This window comes from Chrysochloris asiatica, unplaced genomic scaffold (genome assembly GCF_000296735.1).
Source record: "Chrysochloris asiatica unplaced genomic scaffold, ChrAsi1.0 scaffold00005, whole genome shotgun sequence".
Taxonomy (NCBI): domain Eukaryota; kingdom Metazoa; phylum Chordata; class Mammalia; order Afrosoricida; family Chrysochloridae; genus Chrysochloris; species Chrysochloris asiatica.
In genome coordinates, this window is record NW_006408523.1 from 17501402 (window position 1) to 17518138 (window position 16737).

Sequence of the window (16737 nt, forward strand, 5' to 3'; positions counted from 1 at the left end):
TAATAAACACCAGATTAAATTTTCATAGGGTAGGGCAGAGATAAACAGTAACACATGTGCCTAAGGTGGTCCAGGGGTCACTTGGCTCACTGATTCATTCTTTCAACAGATATTTCTTAAGCTACCTGCCTTTTCTCCTTAACATGCATGCTTAGTTCATTTAATTACAACAACTTTGAAGTGTAGTTATTGTTATAAATTCTTATCCAACAAAAACTGGAGAAACTGAGTTATTTAAAAACTTGCCAGGGACATTCATTTGTGGTTCTCTATTCCAAGTTCTGTGTCGGCCATATCTTCATTCTTGAATGGAAAAGGTTAGGGGATATATGAGGTAAACTTCTACTAAGTAAACCCAAGTAAGTCTTCATTTTATCCTTTAGTGCTATCTAATATTTTTTAAATTTAATTTTAATAGATTTGGTTTATTCTTTAGACCATTACCTTATATTTCTGCTCAATAAATTAACTTCTTCAGCTCAGTTGTGATGTCTTTCAGTCCACTTGTATCTTTGGATAAGACATTTCAACTATTAGGTTACAGTTTTGTGTGTATTTTTTAAAAATATAACAGATTTGTCAATTTCTTTTTCTTCTCACAGAAAACAATGTGATTTCCTTTTAAGCCTTATTGTAGTTACCCATATTGTGACTCATATTAGAAAGTTCTTGGTCGTAAATAAGATAGATACCAAGTCCTACCTAAAACTTTATTGCTGTTGTTACGTGCTATGGAGTCAGTTCTGACCTTGTTCACAACAGAATGAAACACTGCCCCATCTGCACCATCCTCCCTTATGTTGCTACACGTGAGCCCATTGCTGCTGCCACTGTGCCAATCCGTTTCTTTGGGCGGTCTTCCTCTTTTTTTTTTTTAACTGACCCTCCACTTTACCAAGCATACTGTCCTTCTCCAGGGACTGGCCTTTCCTGATAACACGTCTGAAATATGAAAGACGAAGTCTCACCATCCTGGCTTCTAAGCTTATAAACCATGTATTTTATACTAGGCTCCCTGTGTTCAAAGTCCTAAAATTAGGTAACTGTAACAAGTTACCTAAAACTCCTGGCTTAAATTTCTTCAACTGTAAATTCAAGATAATAATAATGATTACTGCACAGAGCGGTCAGGTGTGTAAGATATTTGGATCAGTGCTCTGTGAATTGGGGTTACTGTTTCCTCTATGCACGTGGTCTAAAAGGACTGGTTCTAGGAATATATTTTCTTTGTTCAAAAATCACTGGAGCACCTTCCATGCCTGGAATAATGGTGTCACAGTAATCCAGAAAGTTCCATACACAGGACCTGAGAGATAGGCTGGAACTCAGCCCCACCATTCTGAATGAGAAAGGTGCCCTATGGTCTCCAGGATTTCTTTTCTGGGTTCCAAAGCCAGCCGTTCCTGGCATCCTGGCTTCAGCTCCTGTTCTACCTCAGAACTCTGCTTTGTGGGCTAGAGAAGCTAAAGCAGCAACTTAAGGTAGGAGTGGAGTGGGAAGTAAGGGCGCAAAACCTTAGTCCTGTTTCCCTGTCCTTCTGCCTTTATTCTCATACCTGTAAGAAACTCAAGGTAGACTGGATGCAGTCAGGAATATATCCATTTACCTGAACACCTTTTGAGGAACAGTCTCATAAGATCACAAGACTCCACTCCTTATGTGGAGCACGGTGGCTCCATATGTTAAGTACTGGACTGCAAACCACAAAGTCTGCAGTTTGAGCCCGCCAGCCACTTTGCGGGAGAAAGATGAGGCTTTTCTGCTTCCAAGAAGATTTGAAGCCTCAGAGACCCTATACAGACAGGGTGTTTGTGAGTCAGTACAACGACTCCTTATACACCTTTCATTTAATACATGAATGAAAAGTAACTTATAGAAGAAGGGCAAAGACTTCAGTGTATGAACAGGAAAGCTTGAAATTCTGGTACTAAACACATGTTTTATAAGTGTATAAAAAATATATGTATACAAATCCTGTAAATAACCTGTTTATTTTTTTATAGAAAGCCACGACAGAAAATGATTCATATACAACTGAGTAAGAACATTTACATCCACACAATCAATAAATTCTTCCAATTCATATTTAAAAAATCGTTTTGGGGTGTTAATGATAGGAGGACCTTGATGGAATCATTTTGTGAACAGTTCCCTTTTAATAACCAACTCGATGTAGCTTGCAGTGGCGCTCTGTTAGACATAAGCATTTTTATCAAACTGTTTTGAAGGGTTTGTGGTTTTAAAATCTCCTTCGTGGTATTTTGTTCTAGAAGACATGACTGATGTGGCCCCATTGTAAGCATATCCCATTCTGAAAGGCAAAAAAATAAAACCAGTGGGTCATTATCTTTTGCATACAGGGCAAACAAAAAGGGGAGAAACCCATTTCCTCAAATTCTCTAAACAGAGAAGTCTCAATGGACCCCTGATTACTTTTAGTTAAACTGTCTTCCTTTCCCTAAGCCCAAGACAGATTTCATTGCCCTTTCTAGTTTAAGTGATAAAATCTCTGCAGAAGAAACCCAGGGATTGTTCATGTGGTCCGTCATTCATCTTCAAAACTTACTTTCCTGAAACCCAGGGAACTTAGTAGTAACCTTCATCAATATCTGTCTCTGTGAAATTGTGATATGGCCATAGCGAAGAATTTTTTTAAAAAACCCAACCCAGATGCTGTCTAGATTCTGTCTCATGGTGACCCCAGGTGTGTCAGAGTAGAACTGTACCCCACAGGGTTTCTGATGGCTGATTTTTTTTTGGAAATGCATTGCCAGGTCCTTCTTCTGAGGCACTATTGCAGGGACTCTAACCATCTCACCACACAGGGACTGAATACACCTTTACCTGAAGACCTATGTTTTTAATGTGTTCATTAATTTGGGGGATTACTTTTTTAGGGCTCATCCCCCCTCACAGATGATCTTCAGTAGAAATACATTCAGACTTTCAAATGAATTTTCGACTCACAAAACAGCTTTAGAATATAATAATGATATGCTGTTGTTTTGTTTTTTCCTTTATCTTAACTATATTCCTAACAGTTTCCATTTCTGGAGTTTTGAGTTTTCTAAGAATCTTAGGAACTATGTCATTTCCTCTACATGTCATATTTTAAAACAGTGCTGTATTTTCCTAACAGGTCATTTTTGTTTTCATACCTGGGTGTTTTGTTGTTGTCAGAGATTGAGAAGCAAAAGATGACACCGCCAATTATGCAGAGCGAGGCTCCTGCCCATCCAATGAACAGAGCAGCTCCTAATTCATACCTGTGAGACAGTGGCAAGTAAACAGTACTTAACACCACCGGCCAACAACACTCACTAAATGCCCACTCTCAGCTTTTGCAATTGGAACTTGTAAAGGAAGTCAATAACTTTGTGTCTGTATAATGCTTTAGACATTTTTTCAAAGTATTTTTATAGCCATTGCTTTACTATTTCTCCCTAGAATCTTGAAAGGAAAGAGGGGATCCTAAGCAAACACAGTAGTTGTTAAAGTGCCGTTGAATTGGTTCCAACTCATAGCAACTCTGTATAGGGTTTTCAAAGGAGTGGCTGGTGGGTTTGAACCACCGACCGACCCCATGCTTAAGCAGTCCAGTGCTGAACTACAGCGCCACAACAGGACTGCTGTTTCTTGTTGTTGTTGTTGTTGTTAAGTGCCAACAAGTGCATTCTGACTCATAGCGACCCTATGTAAGGTTTCTGAGGAACAGCTGGTGGGTTAGAACTGCCAACCTTGTAATTAGCCATCCAGTGCTTAAAATACAGTGCCACATCAGGACTCTAATCAAATTATAATCAGACTCATTAAGGTCTCCAGACTCAAGGCAGCCTACCTCACAGCGCTTTGCATCCACTGACTGTTCCAAAAGGAAAATTATTTAGGCCAAAGATGGTGATCCTTTTTTCTATCAACGTTTGTAACATTCACGAGACATACAAAATTATCAACTTAAAAATTAGCCTGCTATATTTGGTCAAACAATTAACTAACTCCTAAGGTGATGTGCTGGACTGCAAGGTTGGTTTGAACCGCAAGGTAGGTGGTTCAAACTCACCAGCTGCTCCTCAGAAACCCTATACAGGGTTTTATGGGTCAGAACCGACTCAATGGCACTTAACAACAATGTGATGGCTGGAACTGCGGTTGCCTTGGTGGGCCAGAACAAATGATTTCTCAGGCTTTATCTAGTCCGCAGACTGGATGTTCCCGACTCCTGATTTAGGCCAACTGTCAGATTCAACTTGATGGCAGTGGACTTTGGTTTGGTTAGTTATGGTGTTGGAGAAGAATATTGAAAGTACCATAGAATACCAGAAAAACAGACAAATCTGTGTTAGAAGGAGTCCAGCCAGAATGCTCCTTAGAAGCCAGGATAATGAGACTTTGTCTTTGATACTTAGGACCTATAGCATGAGATAATTCTGCTTCGTAAAGTGGAGGGTCAGTGAAAAGAGGAAGACCCCAGCGAGATGGACCGGCACAGTGGCAGCAGCAATGGGCTCAAGTGTGGCAACGTTTGTGAGGTTGGCGCAGGACCATGCATAGGGTCGCTATGAATCATAACTAAGCAGACGGTACCTAACAACAGCAGTTAGAGAAGGGAAGGTTGCCTTTGTCTTGGCAATGTACAGATAGGTACACCTGCCATGTATAGCTCAGTGAGCGCTCTTGTGGCACAACGGTTAAATGCTTGGCTGTTAACCCAAAAGTCAGTGGTTCAAAGCCACCAGCAGCTCTGTGGGAGAAAAGACCTGGAGATCTGCTTCTATAAGGAGTAAAGCCTAGAAACCCTAACTGGGCAGTTCCTACTCTCTGCTGTAGGGTCACTATGGTTTGGAATCAATTTGATGGCACACTATAACAATAAGTGTGGATCATGGTTCAAGGGGCCACAAAAAGTCAGAGATGAAATATGGCATCTTTGCACTACAATCGACTAGAGAGATGTAAACTAGCATTTAACAATGACAGAGTCCTATTAGCACCTCCTTGGTGGCGGCTACAGTCCTTTGCTGATCACTGGAGCAGATGCAAAGATAAATGAGACTGTCCCTCCTTTGGGAAGGTCACCATACAAAGAAGAATGTAAAAAATCCTATTACAAGAGGAAAACAATGCTATTGAAAACAAAACCTGAAATAGTTTGCAGTGAGAGCCAAAGGAAATCCTTTTAAGGTAGAAGCATTCACCCCAGAGAAAGAAATGAGGCGTGACGAACTATGTGGGTTCTCATGGTTTTTTCCCTAAAGAAAATTTTTTTTAAAAAGAAGGGATGCAAACTTTTTTTTTTTTTTTGCTCAGGGACTGCCATCACAATGTAAACACTGGTGGGCACTATGCCCTGGCATGCCACCGTAGGATAAGCACTGGACCGCAAGATCCGTTTGAACCGTAAGATCAGCGGTTCAAACTCACCAACCTCTCCTTAGAAACCCTATACAAGGGGTGCTATGAAAACTGACTTGATGTCACCTAATAATAACATTTCCTACCGGGCTGTCATCAGTGCAGAGCAAAAGCTGAATGGGATAGAGACACACTGAGAAGAGGGAAAAGTCAGAGGTAAAGGAGGGGGAAGACCAGGCTCAAGATCGGCTCCCCCCCACCCAGCCCTACCCACACTAACACAGGCACATGATCCAGTGCACTTGGATACCATGAACTGCCTGTGCTGGCCCAGAGATTCAGTCCCTTCTCTGCTTTGTTGCACCCTGGACTCACGTTCTGGGCACAGGCAGGCTTCTGTGAGGTTCAGCCACATCAGTGACAGTGTAGTGACCTGGTCCCGGGCCTCCATCTAGTGACGCAGGAAGCAGCATATGCGATGGATGAGGGACTACCAAGGCAAGTTCTACCTCCATCTGCCATTGGTATGGAAACTTCTGTGTCATCTCTCTTACTCTTAGCTTTGTGGGAAATCAGAGGGAACTCAGAGGAACAGTGGAAAACTAGAGGGAACCACCTCTTCCTGTGTTGGAGCCCTGGCTCTCTGGGACCATTGCTGTGTTCAGGGACAATGGCAGAAACAGCAGGGTTAGTGTGAGTAAGAAAGAGAAACATCGGGCCTAAAAACCAGTCAATCCAAAAGGGGGCGATAGTGAAGTGCACATGTTTAAAGAAAAGACGTGGCCAAATGACTTAAATTCTTTATGAAAGTAACTATAGTTACAGCAGAGCCTTTGTGTAGCTCTGTAGTATAAGCGCTGGACTGCTAACTGAAAGGTTGGTGGTTCAAACCCATCAGCGGCTCCCGGGAAACCCTATATCAGGGTCACTATGAGTGGGAACCGACTCGACGGCACCTGTCAACAACAGCAACATAGTTACTTATCATGCCTCACATCTCAAAAGAATAACCTAGATGTCTCCAGTTAGCTCTGTTTTTATGTTTTAATCAGATCTTACGCATGAAACAAGCAGAGTGCTTGGTAGATTGCAAATGGGTAGCATTTGTCTTCTGTCACGTATCTCGAAGGTGCTACAGTAAATTGGCATCAGATGGATCATTTTCATTCTCTTACTTCAAAGAGCAGTTTTAGAAAATTGTCTACTTGGTGGACAGTATTGTAGGATGATTATTCTATAGTGGTAGGGTGTTTTTTGTTTCTCTTTCCTATCCCACTAAAGTTTAGGCTGTCTGCTTTCCTGAAACCATGCTTCAGTGGTACTCTTCTTATAAATATATCCCTGAAGAAATGGGTTGAGAGTTTTCATAAAAATACTTAGTTTTATTTTATGAAATAAATAAAGCACCACCACTCATTAAAAATACTATTTATTAGTAGAAGTCAGTTGCGGGTAAAGATGTTAGAAGTACACCACAGCTCTGTGCTATATGGATTAATTTAAAGAGCACATACCCGTGTACACACTGTACTGACAAATAAGGATAAATCACCCAGGCAGGTAAAAGGTGAATTATGTCTACATCAATTCAAGCCATTTTGAAACTTCTGAAAGGATTTAGCAATCCTGATTAAAAACGCGTTTACTTATTCATACTTAAGTATTTCCATTTTCTATTAGTCACTAAATCTAGACTCTGACCCACAGCAAATATCATTTCTACAACGTTTAGAGTTGATTTCCTTGAACTTTTTAATAGAACCTTTGTCTTCCTCAATAATTTAAAACAATTTGGGTGTGAGAGATTTTGTGACTTGATTTTCTTTCTTCCTGAAACTTTTTTTTCTTTCCAGTCTGTTGAAAGATACAGATCACAGACTTACTCAACAGTGACTTCAGTCCACACCTATCTATCAGTGTGTGTCACCTGGTAAACGCAGACTTGTACCGTGAAAGAAGGAACCCTGTTAGCACAATGGTTAAGTACGGGGCTGCTTACTAAAAGGTTGGTGGTTCAAGAGCCTCCATGGAGGGAAAAAAAACAACGCAATGTGCTTAGGTAAAGATGATAGCGTAGAAGACCCTATGAGGCAGTTCTACTCTGTCATGTGTAATGGCTACGAGCTGTAATCCACTTGGCACAGAACAACACCATTACTGAAACACAAGACTGAGAGAGCAATATAATATGCAATCAAATTTGTTTTGGAGGCAGGCACCCTCATTTGACAATGATTGGGAAACTCAAGTCTCTGTCTGGAAGTCTGTACTTAGGGTAATGCTAAGATGCTAACTTCAATACCTCAGAAGGTAATGTTGCTGTTCTTAATGTTATTAACAATATCTTCCTGGTCCTAGGCCAGACGTTAGTTGATAAAAGAATTTTAAATACCCAGCCTTTCCCCTCAGAATGTGATCTCATTTCTTAACTGTTACACTCACCAGAATGTCTTCATTATTCTGAAAGGCTATAAATCTACATGCCATCAGAGAGATAGAACTTTGTCTCACAGATGAAAATATTTGTTTTAGCTGAGTCGAGTAAGTCAGTAAGAAAAGGACTGGTCTGCAAGGTGAGCAGTTCAGACCCACCAGCTGCTGCTGCTCAGAACCTCATACAGGGTTGCTGTGAGTTAGAACAGACTCAACAGCACTTACAACAACATGTGCAATCTGTAGAACAGAAAAAGGTGGGGAGAGCAAATGTATTAGTGGTTCCCAGGGGGCTGGTGGAAAGGAACACGAGACTGGGCTCATTGTTTACGTGTCTCTGAGCTTCAGTGAAGAGTGATGGGAAAATTTGGAAGGGGATAATGGTAATAGTCGAACATGGGGCTGCTAACTGCGAGGTCAGCAGTTCAAATCCATCAGCCTCTCCTAGCAAGAATATGGGAAACCCTATATGGGGTTGCTATAAATCAGGGCTGACTTGACAGCATGCAACAATGGTCAAACAACGTGATGAACATAATTTCACAGAATTGTACAGAGGAACAATGCTGACAATTTTTTTTTAAACATGTATTTGGTAAACACATAGGTATTTACCAAAATAATAAACAACCAAACAGAAACCACATTGATTTTGGAGTATATCAGATATATTCTGCTTGGCTGACTGGATTTATCAAAAGCTTGCTGTATGAGTTTAATCCATTTATGGAGCTGAATATGAATTTAGTAGAGAAGCAACAGGTACAAACTGAGTTCTACACAGACACAGATTAACCATTTCAGTTCTTCCTTAGAAAGAAACGAATGAAGACACTGGCTGGTGAGGTCCCTCCCTTCCACCAGGGTTCTTTCCGCTACTACACATGGTGATCTTGACTTGGATGTGCTTCACCGTAACTTCTTGGGAAGAGGTTCAGGAAAAGCTCTTGTTTTTACCTCCTATTTTTGTCTTTCTTGCGCCCAAATCCCTGTTCTGACTTGATTTGCCATCCATGGGGAGCCGGTATAGAGTACCTTGGTTACAAGCACAGAAACTGCATGCAGGCATTGTGCTGATCATGTGTTTGGGGTTGGACAAGAAAGACACCACCCTGTCCTCACAGATCTTAGTAAGTGGGGAGAGTCAGATATTACACAAATAGTGATAGCCAAGGGTGATGAAAAGTCACAGTAAAATCAGAAGAGAATGTTTTTACAAAGTAAACATTACCGCAACTGTCCAAAATACATACAGATGTGGCTCAAATAACCATTCATGATAATAGCTACTATTATTGTAAACTCAGAAGCTCTGGTAGCATAGTGGTTATGAGTTGGGCTGCTAACCTCAAGGTCAGCAGTTTGAAACTACCAGCAGCTCCGAGGGAGAAAGATGAGGCTTTCTGCTCTCGTAACGATTTACAGCCTCGGAAACCCTACGTAGGGTCACTATGAGTTGGAACCGATTCTATGGCACATCACCATCACTTTAAATTTGCTGTAGATTGTGTGTGTGTGTGTGCGCTTTTTTTTTTTTTTTTTTTCATATTGCTGTGAGGAGTCATTCCAACTCAAAGCGACCCTGTATAGGGTTTTCCGAGGCTGGTGGGTTGGAATTGCCACCTTGCAGTTCAAACCGATTTTGTAGTCCAGTGCTTATCCTACAGCACCATACCAGGACTATTATTATTTTGCATATATTATTTTATTTCATCTTCATTACAATCCTAAGGGATAGACATTATGACAGTCATTTTACAAATGATGAAATGGCAATTAGCTGACCTTCTGGGAAAGATGACACTAGAGAGCCAGCTGAATGAGACATTATCACATAGCCCATCATGTACACCAGGCTCACTCTGTGTGTTGTGCAAATGCATCATGTCATGTGTTCACCATCACAGCATCAATCAGAACAGCTTTGTTGTTGTTAAGTGCTGTCCAGTCAGTTCCGACCCATAGCCACCCAGTATAAGGTTTCCGAGAAATAGCTGGTGAGCTTGAACCATCAACCTTGCAGTTCAAATGGCTTTGCAATCTGGCACATTAACCCACAGCGCCCCACAAGGACTCCTTACTGCCCTAAAAATGTCCTGTGCTCCGCCTACTCATCCCTCCCCGCAGATCCTTGGCAACCACTAATCATTGAACTGTCTCTCTAGTTTCACTTTTTCCAAAATGTCATATAGCAGGCACCAATCATATAGTATGTAAGCTGGCTTCTTTCACTTGGTGGTGTTAGTGGTGTGCTGTGGAGTCAGTTCCGACTCATAGCGACCCTGCATAGGGTTTCCGAGGCTGTAAATCTTTACAGGAGCAGAAAGCGTCATCTTTCTCCTGTGGAACTGGCTAGTAGTTTCGAACTGCCGACCTTGAGGTTAGCAGCCCGACTCATAACCACTATGCTACCAGAGCTTCTTTCTTTCACTTAGCAATACGCATTTAAGATTCCTTTTGGTAGTAGTTTAACAGCTCTTAATTTTTTCCATTGGATAATAATTCCATTATATAGCTGTGCCACCGTTTGTTTATCCACCTATTAAAGGACAGTTTGGTTGCTTGTCAGTTGTGACAATTTATGAATAAAGCTGCTGTCAGCATCCATGTGCAGGTGTTTGTGTGGACTGGCTTTTTTTTTTTATGTTTTATTGTGAATTATGTGATAGTTTACATGGGAGAACATTAGTTTTATATTCATCCTATCGTATATCATTTCATTGCTATGGTTACAGTCCCCTCCATGCATCATCAACCAACCAAAGGGCATACACTACAAGCCTGCCCCCCCCCACCCCAGGTCATCAACACACAGCCCCTCTCCCTCTCTGTGTTTAAAGTCCCCAGCTGCTCCATCTCTCCACATCATCGTCTCTGCCTCCATCTCAGGCATCATTGCTTCTCTGGGTAGGGTCCCACTCTCTGCTCTTCTCCCTTGATGGTCCCAGGGACCTCCGCTCCTAGGCTGAAAAGTTAATCACTCCCCTCCTTGCTACAAAATTGGACTGGCTTTTTAACATACAACATACTTTTCCTTGTCATTTTAGAGGTGAGTTTTCTCAGTCTCAGGCTCATTAAATTCTCAGGGCTCCACAGCTCTAGGGTATGGAATTTCTTTCTGAATTCCCTCAGGCTGTCTTTTCACCCAGCACAAAAAGAGGTGAGTGCTGTAATTAAAGCCGGGGAATGTAGGAACTTAAAAATGAAAGCACAGCCCCTCAGAAAACAAAACAGAAATTGTTGAACCAATGAAGGCACCTCATCCTTTCAAGCGCCCCAGAAAAGTAAGGTGACCTCGCTGAAGGTCACATAGCTTGGAGCAGCTTGACATGACAGTGCCAGGTCTTTTGACATCCAGTAGGAACATACTTTCCAAAGCACTGGCCTATTCTTCATTTTAGTCATGAGTGGTAGCAGCCACAATCCATATTCTGATTACGTTAAAATCAGATACGCAGAAAACCTTAAATTCTAGGAAGTACACACACAAGTTAGTAATCTAAACATTTCCAGACTGGATTTCACTGGTACGCCACTCTTTCAAAGATGGGTGAGCCCTGGTAGCAGAGCTGATTACAAGCTGGGCTGCTAACCAAAAGGTTAGCAGTTCGAATCTACCAGCCACTCCATAGGAGAAAGATGAGGCTTTCTGCTCCTGTAGAGATTTACAGCCTCGGAAACCCTGTACAGGGTCGCTATGAGTCAGAACCTACTCGGCATACAACCATCACCACCATCTAAAATAAGGAGTCCCTGGGTGTCACAAGTTGCTAATAAAAAGGGTGGACGTTTGAGTGCACTCAGAGGCATCTCAGAAGAAAAACTCCAGAATCAGCCACTGAAAAGTCAATGAAACACAATTCTACTCTGACCACTTGGGATCACCATGAACTGAATATGGTTCAGTGGCAACTGGTATAGGTATCTAAAGTACATTTTCCTTAATACATAGGCTTATATAAATGAGAGTCTATATATATGGATAAGGAGCTCTGGTAGTGTAGTGGTTACGAATTGGGCTGCTAACATGGTCGGCAGTTCGAAACTACCAGCTGCGCCACAGGAGAAAGAGGAGGCTTTCTGCTCCCATAAAGATTTATAGCCTCGGAAACGCTGTACAGGGTCACTATGAGTCAGAACTGACTCCACAGTACTTAACAACAACATATATATGGAAATGGAGTCCTGGTGTGGCATTGTGGCCTAATGCGTCAGATTGCAAAGTCATTTGAACTGCAAGGTCAGTGGTTCAAGCTCACCAGCTGCTCCTTGGAAACACCATACAGGGTTGCTATAGGTCAGAACCGACTCGATGGCACTTCACAACAACAACATATATATGGATGGAGTCCTGGTGTGGTGCTGCAGGATAATGCACTGGACCACAAGGTTGGTTAGAACCACAGGGTAGGCAGTTCAAACCCACCAGCCACTCCTCAGAAGTCCTATGTAGGGTGGCTATGAGTTGGAACCAACTCAATGGCACTTAACAACATATAAATGGATGGATGAATTTTATATGAAATATTTTACAAGCATCCTCTCCAACATTTGATAACATTTTCCTGAGTGCTCCATCATCTTCTTTTGGGGTTCTGGTTACTAGAAGCAGACTCTTCGGTGTCAGCCAATCCCATGTGTCTCCTGGGGGGGGGTTTACAGTCTAGATTCCTTATTCACATAATTCCCCACTATACTAACAGTTCTCGGAGTCCTGGTGTGGTACTGTAGTGTAAGTAGTGGACTGCTAACTGCAAGGTCAGTGGCTCAAACCCACCAGCCTCTCCTCGGAAACTCTATACAGGGTCACTAGAGTCAGAACTGACAACAGTTCTCTCAGTGCCTAGCAGATACCACAGGACCTTCTAGCAACAAGACTTACAAAATAGAGGCAGATGCCCCCCAAATTAAACCACTTAAATTACAAGTGGCTTCTTACATAATAGATGGAGCCCTAATGGTGTAGTGCTGAAGTACTTGGCTGCTACATGAAAGGTCAGCAGTTCAAACCCACCAGCTGCTCCAGGGAGAAGATGTGGCCATCTGCTTCTGTACAGATGACAGTCCTACTCTGTCCTGTAAGACTGCCAAGAGTCAGAATTGACTCAATGTCACACAACAACCTAAACCTTCTTAATTTATGAACCCTCAAAGAAAGAGCTGGAGTCCTGGTGTGGCGCTGTGGGTTAATGGATTGGACTGTAAGGTTGGTTTGAACCACAAGCTCACCACCGCTCCTCGAAAACCCTATACAGGGCTGCTATGGGTCCGAACCCACTCGAAGGCACTTAACAAAACAATGGTTTATAGCAGAATATATACATAGTCTTTCCGTGTGATGCAACTGATTGCTATTGAATTGGCTTGGATTTACGTATCATAGTCATTATGATGTAGCTACTCTGGACAGTATTCTGCTACAAGCCACAGGCTCTCACGGGCTGATTTTCCGAAGTAGATGACCAGGGCTTTCTAGTCTGTCATACTCTGGAGGCTCCACTGAAGCCCGTCTGTAATGGGTGAGCCTGCTGCTGTTTGAAATACTGGGGGTAAAGCTGCCAGCATCACAGCAACACATAAGCACCACAGTTTGAGAAACTGATGTTGTTAAGTGCCGGCGAATCGGTTCCGACCCGTAGCAGTCCTGTGTAGGGTTTCCGAGAAACTCATAGGTGATGGATTTATCATTTAGATAGTATACCAAATCCACTGTCAACAAGATGATTCTCACTCATTGCAACCCTTTAGGACAGAGGAGAACTGCTTCTTGGGACTCTCAAGACTAAATCTTTACAGTAGCAGATAGCCTCATCTTTCTCCTGAGAGCAGTATAGAATTCCACAAATTGTATATCCCCATAACGGGATATCTATTGAAATGATTTAATATTTAATAAAAACAAGTCTGTGTGAAAGAACTTCAGGCAGAATCTTCCTTAGAAGCCAGGAAGGTGACACTTAAGTATCAGGAGGGACCAGTCTCTGGAGAAGGACGTCATTCTAGGTAAAGTGGAGGGTCAGCAAAAAAGAGGAAGACCCCCCAACATGATGGACTGGCACAGTGGTAGCAGCAACAGGCTCAAGCTTAACAATTGTGAGAAGAGCACAGGACCGGGCTGTGTTGTTGTGCACAAGGTCGCTATGAGTCAGAACGACTCAGTGACACCTAACAACATTTACTGATCACCTATCATATGTCACAAGGATCTCTGGTAGTGTAGTGGTTACGAATCAGGCTGTGAACCTCAGGGTCAGCAGTTCAAAACTACCTGCTGTTCCGTGGGAAAAAGATGAGGCTTTCTGCTCCCATACAGATTTACAGCCTCAGAAACCCTGTATAGGGCTGCTATGAGTTGAAACTGACTCTACATACACATAACAATAACAACAACATCATATGTCACCGTGATGGGTACTTTATATATTGTTGAATCCTCCTAACATTCCAACAAGACAACTGCACCCTGTCTAAGATCTCAGAGGAGTTCGATCAAGGGCCAGGATCTTAGGTGAGGAATAACTCTCAAATCCATACTCTTAACCACTCTGCTGCCCTGTCATTAGCTTTGAGTCTTTAAAATACCCTTCTCTAAGTTCATGTTCAGACTCTCACCATCTAAAGTCATCAGTGAATGTTTTTATGTAAGTTTAAACTCTTGTCAGTAATTCATGGGAATTTAAAAATCACTTCCTCAAAAGGTTGGAATTAGAAACACCACATGACCTAGCAATCCCTCTCCTTGGTATGTGTAAGAAATACGAGCCGCGACACAAAGTGATCCGTGTGCTCCATGTGCATTACAGCAGCGTTCACAACAGCAAAAAGGTGGAGACAGCGTAAATGTTCATCAGTGGAAAAATGGATAAACTCTGGTACATACACACAACGGAATATATGCAACACTGGAGAGTAACGATGAATCTACAAAACACCTCATAACGTGGTGAACCTGGAGGACATTTTGCTCAGTGACACTGCTGTTAAGTGCTGTCGAGTCGGTTCCGACCTATAGTAACCCTGTACAGGGCTTCCAAGGAGCAGCTGGTGATCTTGAACCACGGACTTTGCAGTTCAAACAGCTTTGCAGTGTGGCGCATTAAGCCACAGCTCCACACCAGGATACAAAAGTTCAAACAAATGTTGTATGAGACCACTATTGTAAAAAGCCTGAAGGTTTTCATGCTAAAAGAAACATTCTTTGATGCTTACTAGGGGTGGAAGGGAAGGGGAGTAATATGCTGGTTAGAGGGTAGACACATGTTAATTTGGGTGACAGGAAAGGCAATATACAAGAGGGAGGTTGGCAGAAGAATGAAGACAAGTGAAGACACGGAGGCGGCACTTGTAAAGGGTTTAGTAGTTGCAGTGTGGTGAATGATTTAATGTCTCTTCTAGCCATTGTCTGTAACTCCCACCAAACAACATTTTTGTCCTACTGGGTCTGGGTGAGAGAAGGTGGGAGAAGATACTGATAACATGATTCAGCTGTGGATGTTAACAAAGCTCACTGTAATTGTAAAAACTTGAACTCTAGCGCAGGTATAAAATGAGCCATCTCAGCAGCAGGGTGGAGCAGGGAAGAGTATCTCCCTACCATCGAAGAGGAAGAGGCAGGAGTGGAGCACAGCCTTTGAACCCAAAGACCGCTGCACACGGAACGTCCTTGACCAGGGACAGATGGCTAAAGCACTAGAGGAATGGCAAAGAAGCAGCAGCAGCAAAACCAAGAACCAGAGCATGAGCCAGAGTGGTGGGCTTCCTAGCTAGGCCATGGAGCGGGCAGAGCTGTATGACTTCGGGCAAGAGGCTTGCTTGCAGAGGGGGTGCCTCCAGGCACTTAATTTGGGGAGCTACAGCTGAGTGCCTTCAGGCTGAGGCTTGTGGTGGAGTAGTGTGTCCTGTGGGCCTTTATCAGCAGTCCTGAAAGAGCTTTGTAACATTGCTAGAGCAGAGCAGAGGCCAGGCCAAGGGCTGAGGGCCAGAGAGAAGAGGCCTGAACTGTAACCTTTTAAGTTTCCTAATAAACCCTGTAACTGTTTTGTGTAGCCACTGCCGTGAATCATCGGATCCAGCTGAGTAGAAAATGCTGCGGAGGGGTGGGAGGTAACAGTTAGTGCCGAGGTGAATACTGTTATATATACAAGCCTGCAACAATGGTGATCGATGGGTAGATACATGGACAGGCAGATACACAGGCTGAATGGGTGTGGGAGGGAGAATATATAAAGTTCTGACAGAGGGTATTTGCTCATGGGTGTTTACTTTTGCAGCAAACATATCTGTGAATGAGGTGGAGCATGCAGGGGGTAAAATTATGGAAAACTTGTTCGACATTGCCAAACACATTGAGGGAATAAGTTTCTGGGCCTGGGGGCTCAGTCTTGGAGGGTGCCATGGTCAACTGTCATAACAGTCCACAAAGACGCTGTTCTACATCCTACTCTTGTGAGTAGTGATTGGAATCTTAACAACTCCTGAGTGGCAGTCTGAAGTGCAACCATTGGTCTCTCCATGTGTGGAGGAGAGAAGAGTGATGACAACTGAAAATGCTTAGGATCAACTTGTCCAACAGACCAATGACACACGTGAACATCAGTCTCCATGACGCTGAGACCAGAAGAACTAGATGGTGCTACCAGCTGAGAGCCTAGTGTCTTACAACAATGCTCATTCTACTGGGTCTCCAACATTCCCATATATACGCTTCTCAATTGCTAACCCGAAGGACCTCTGGTGATACTGTCAGTTAGGTGTTGGACTGCAAAGTCAGTAGTTCAAGCCCATCAGTCCCTCCAAGGGAGGAAGATGAGGCTGTCTGCTCCTGTAAAAATGTACAGTCTCAGAAATCCTACATACGGTTGCTATGAGTCAGAACCCACTCGATGGCAGTGGGTTTGATTTAGTGTTGGTTTGCGAACCTTAATCTCCACCACCTGTCAGTCTGTCATACTG

At 42.8% G+C, this 16737-nt stretch overlaps 1 protein-coding gene across 3 annotated transcripts in view; it reads right to left on the reverse strand.

Annotated features, from left to right (window-relative positions):
* Positions 1-2193: 2193 nt before the first annotated feature.
* Positions 2194-16737, reverse strand: part of CLDN10 (claudin 10) — a 178216-nt gene continuing 163672 nt past the window's right edge. For all 3 annotated transcript variants that reach the window (XM_006831999.1, XM_006831998.1, XM_006832000.1), the window contains exons 4-5: positions 3159-3266; positions 2194-2311 (exon numbers count right to left, since the gene is read on the reverse strand). In XM_006831999.1, coding sequence (XP_006832062.1) covers positions 2194-2311; positions 3159-3266 — 226 coding nt within the window. The remainder of the gene's footprint in view (positions 2312-3158; positions 3267-16737) is intronic.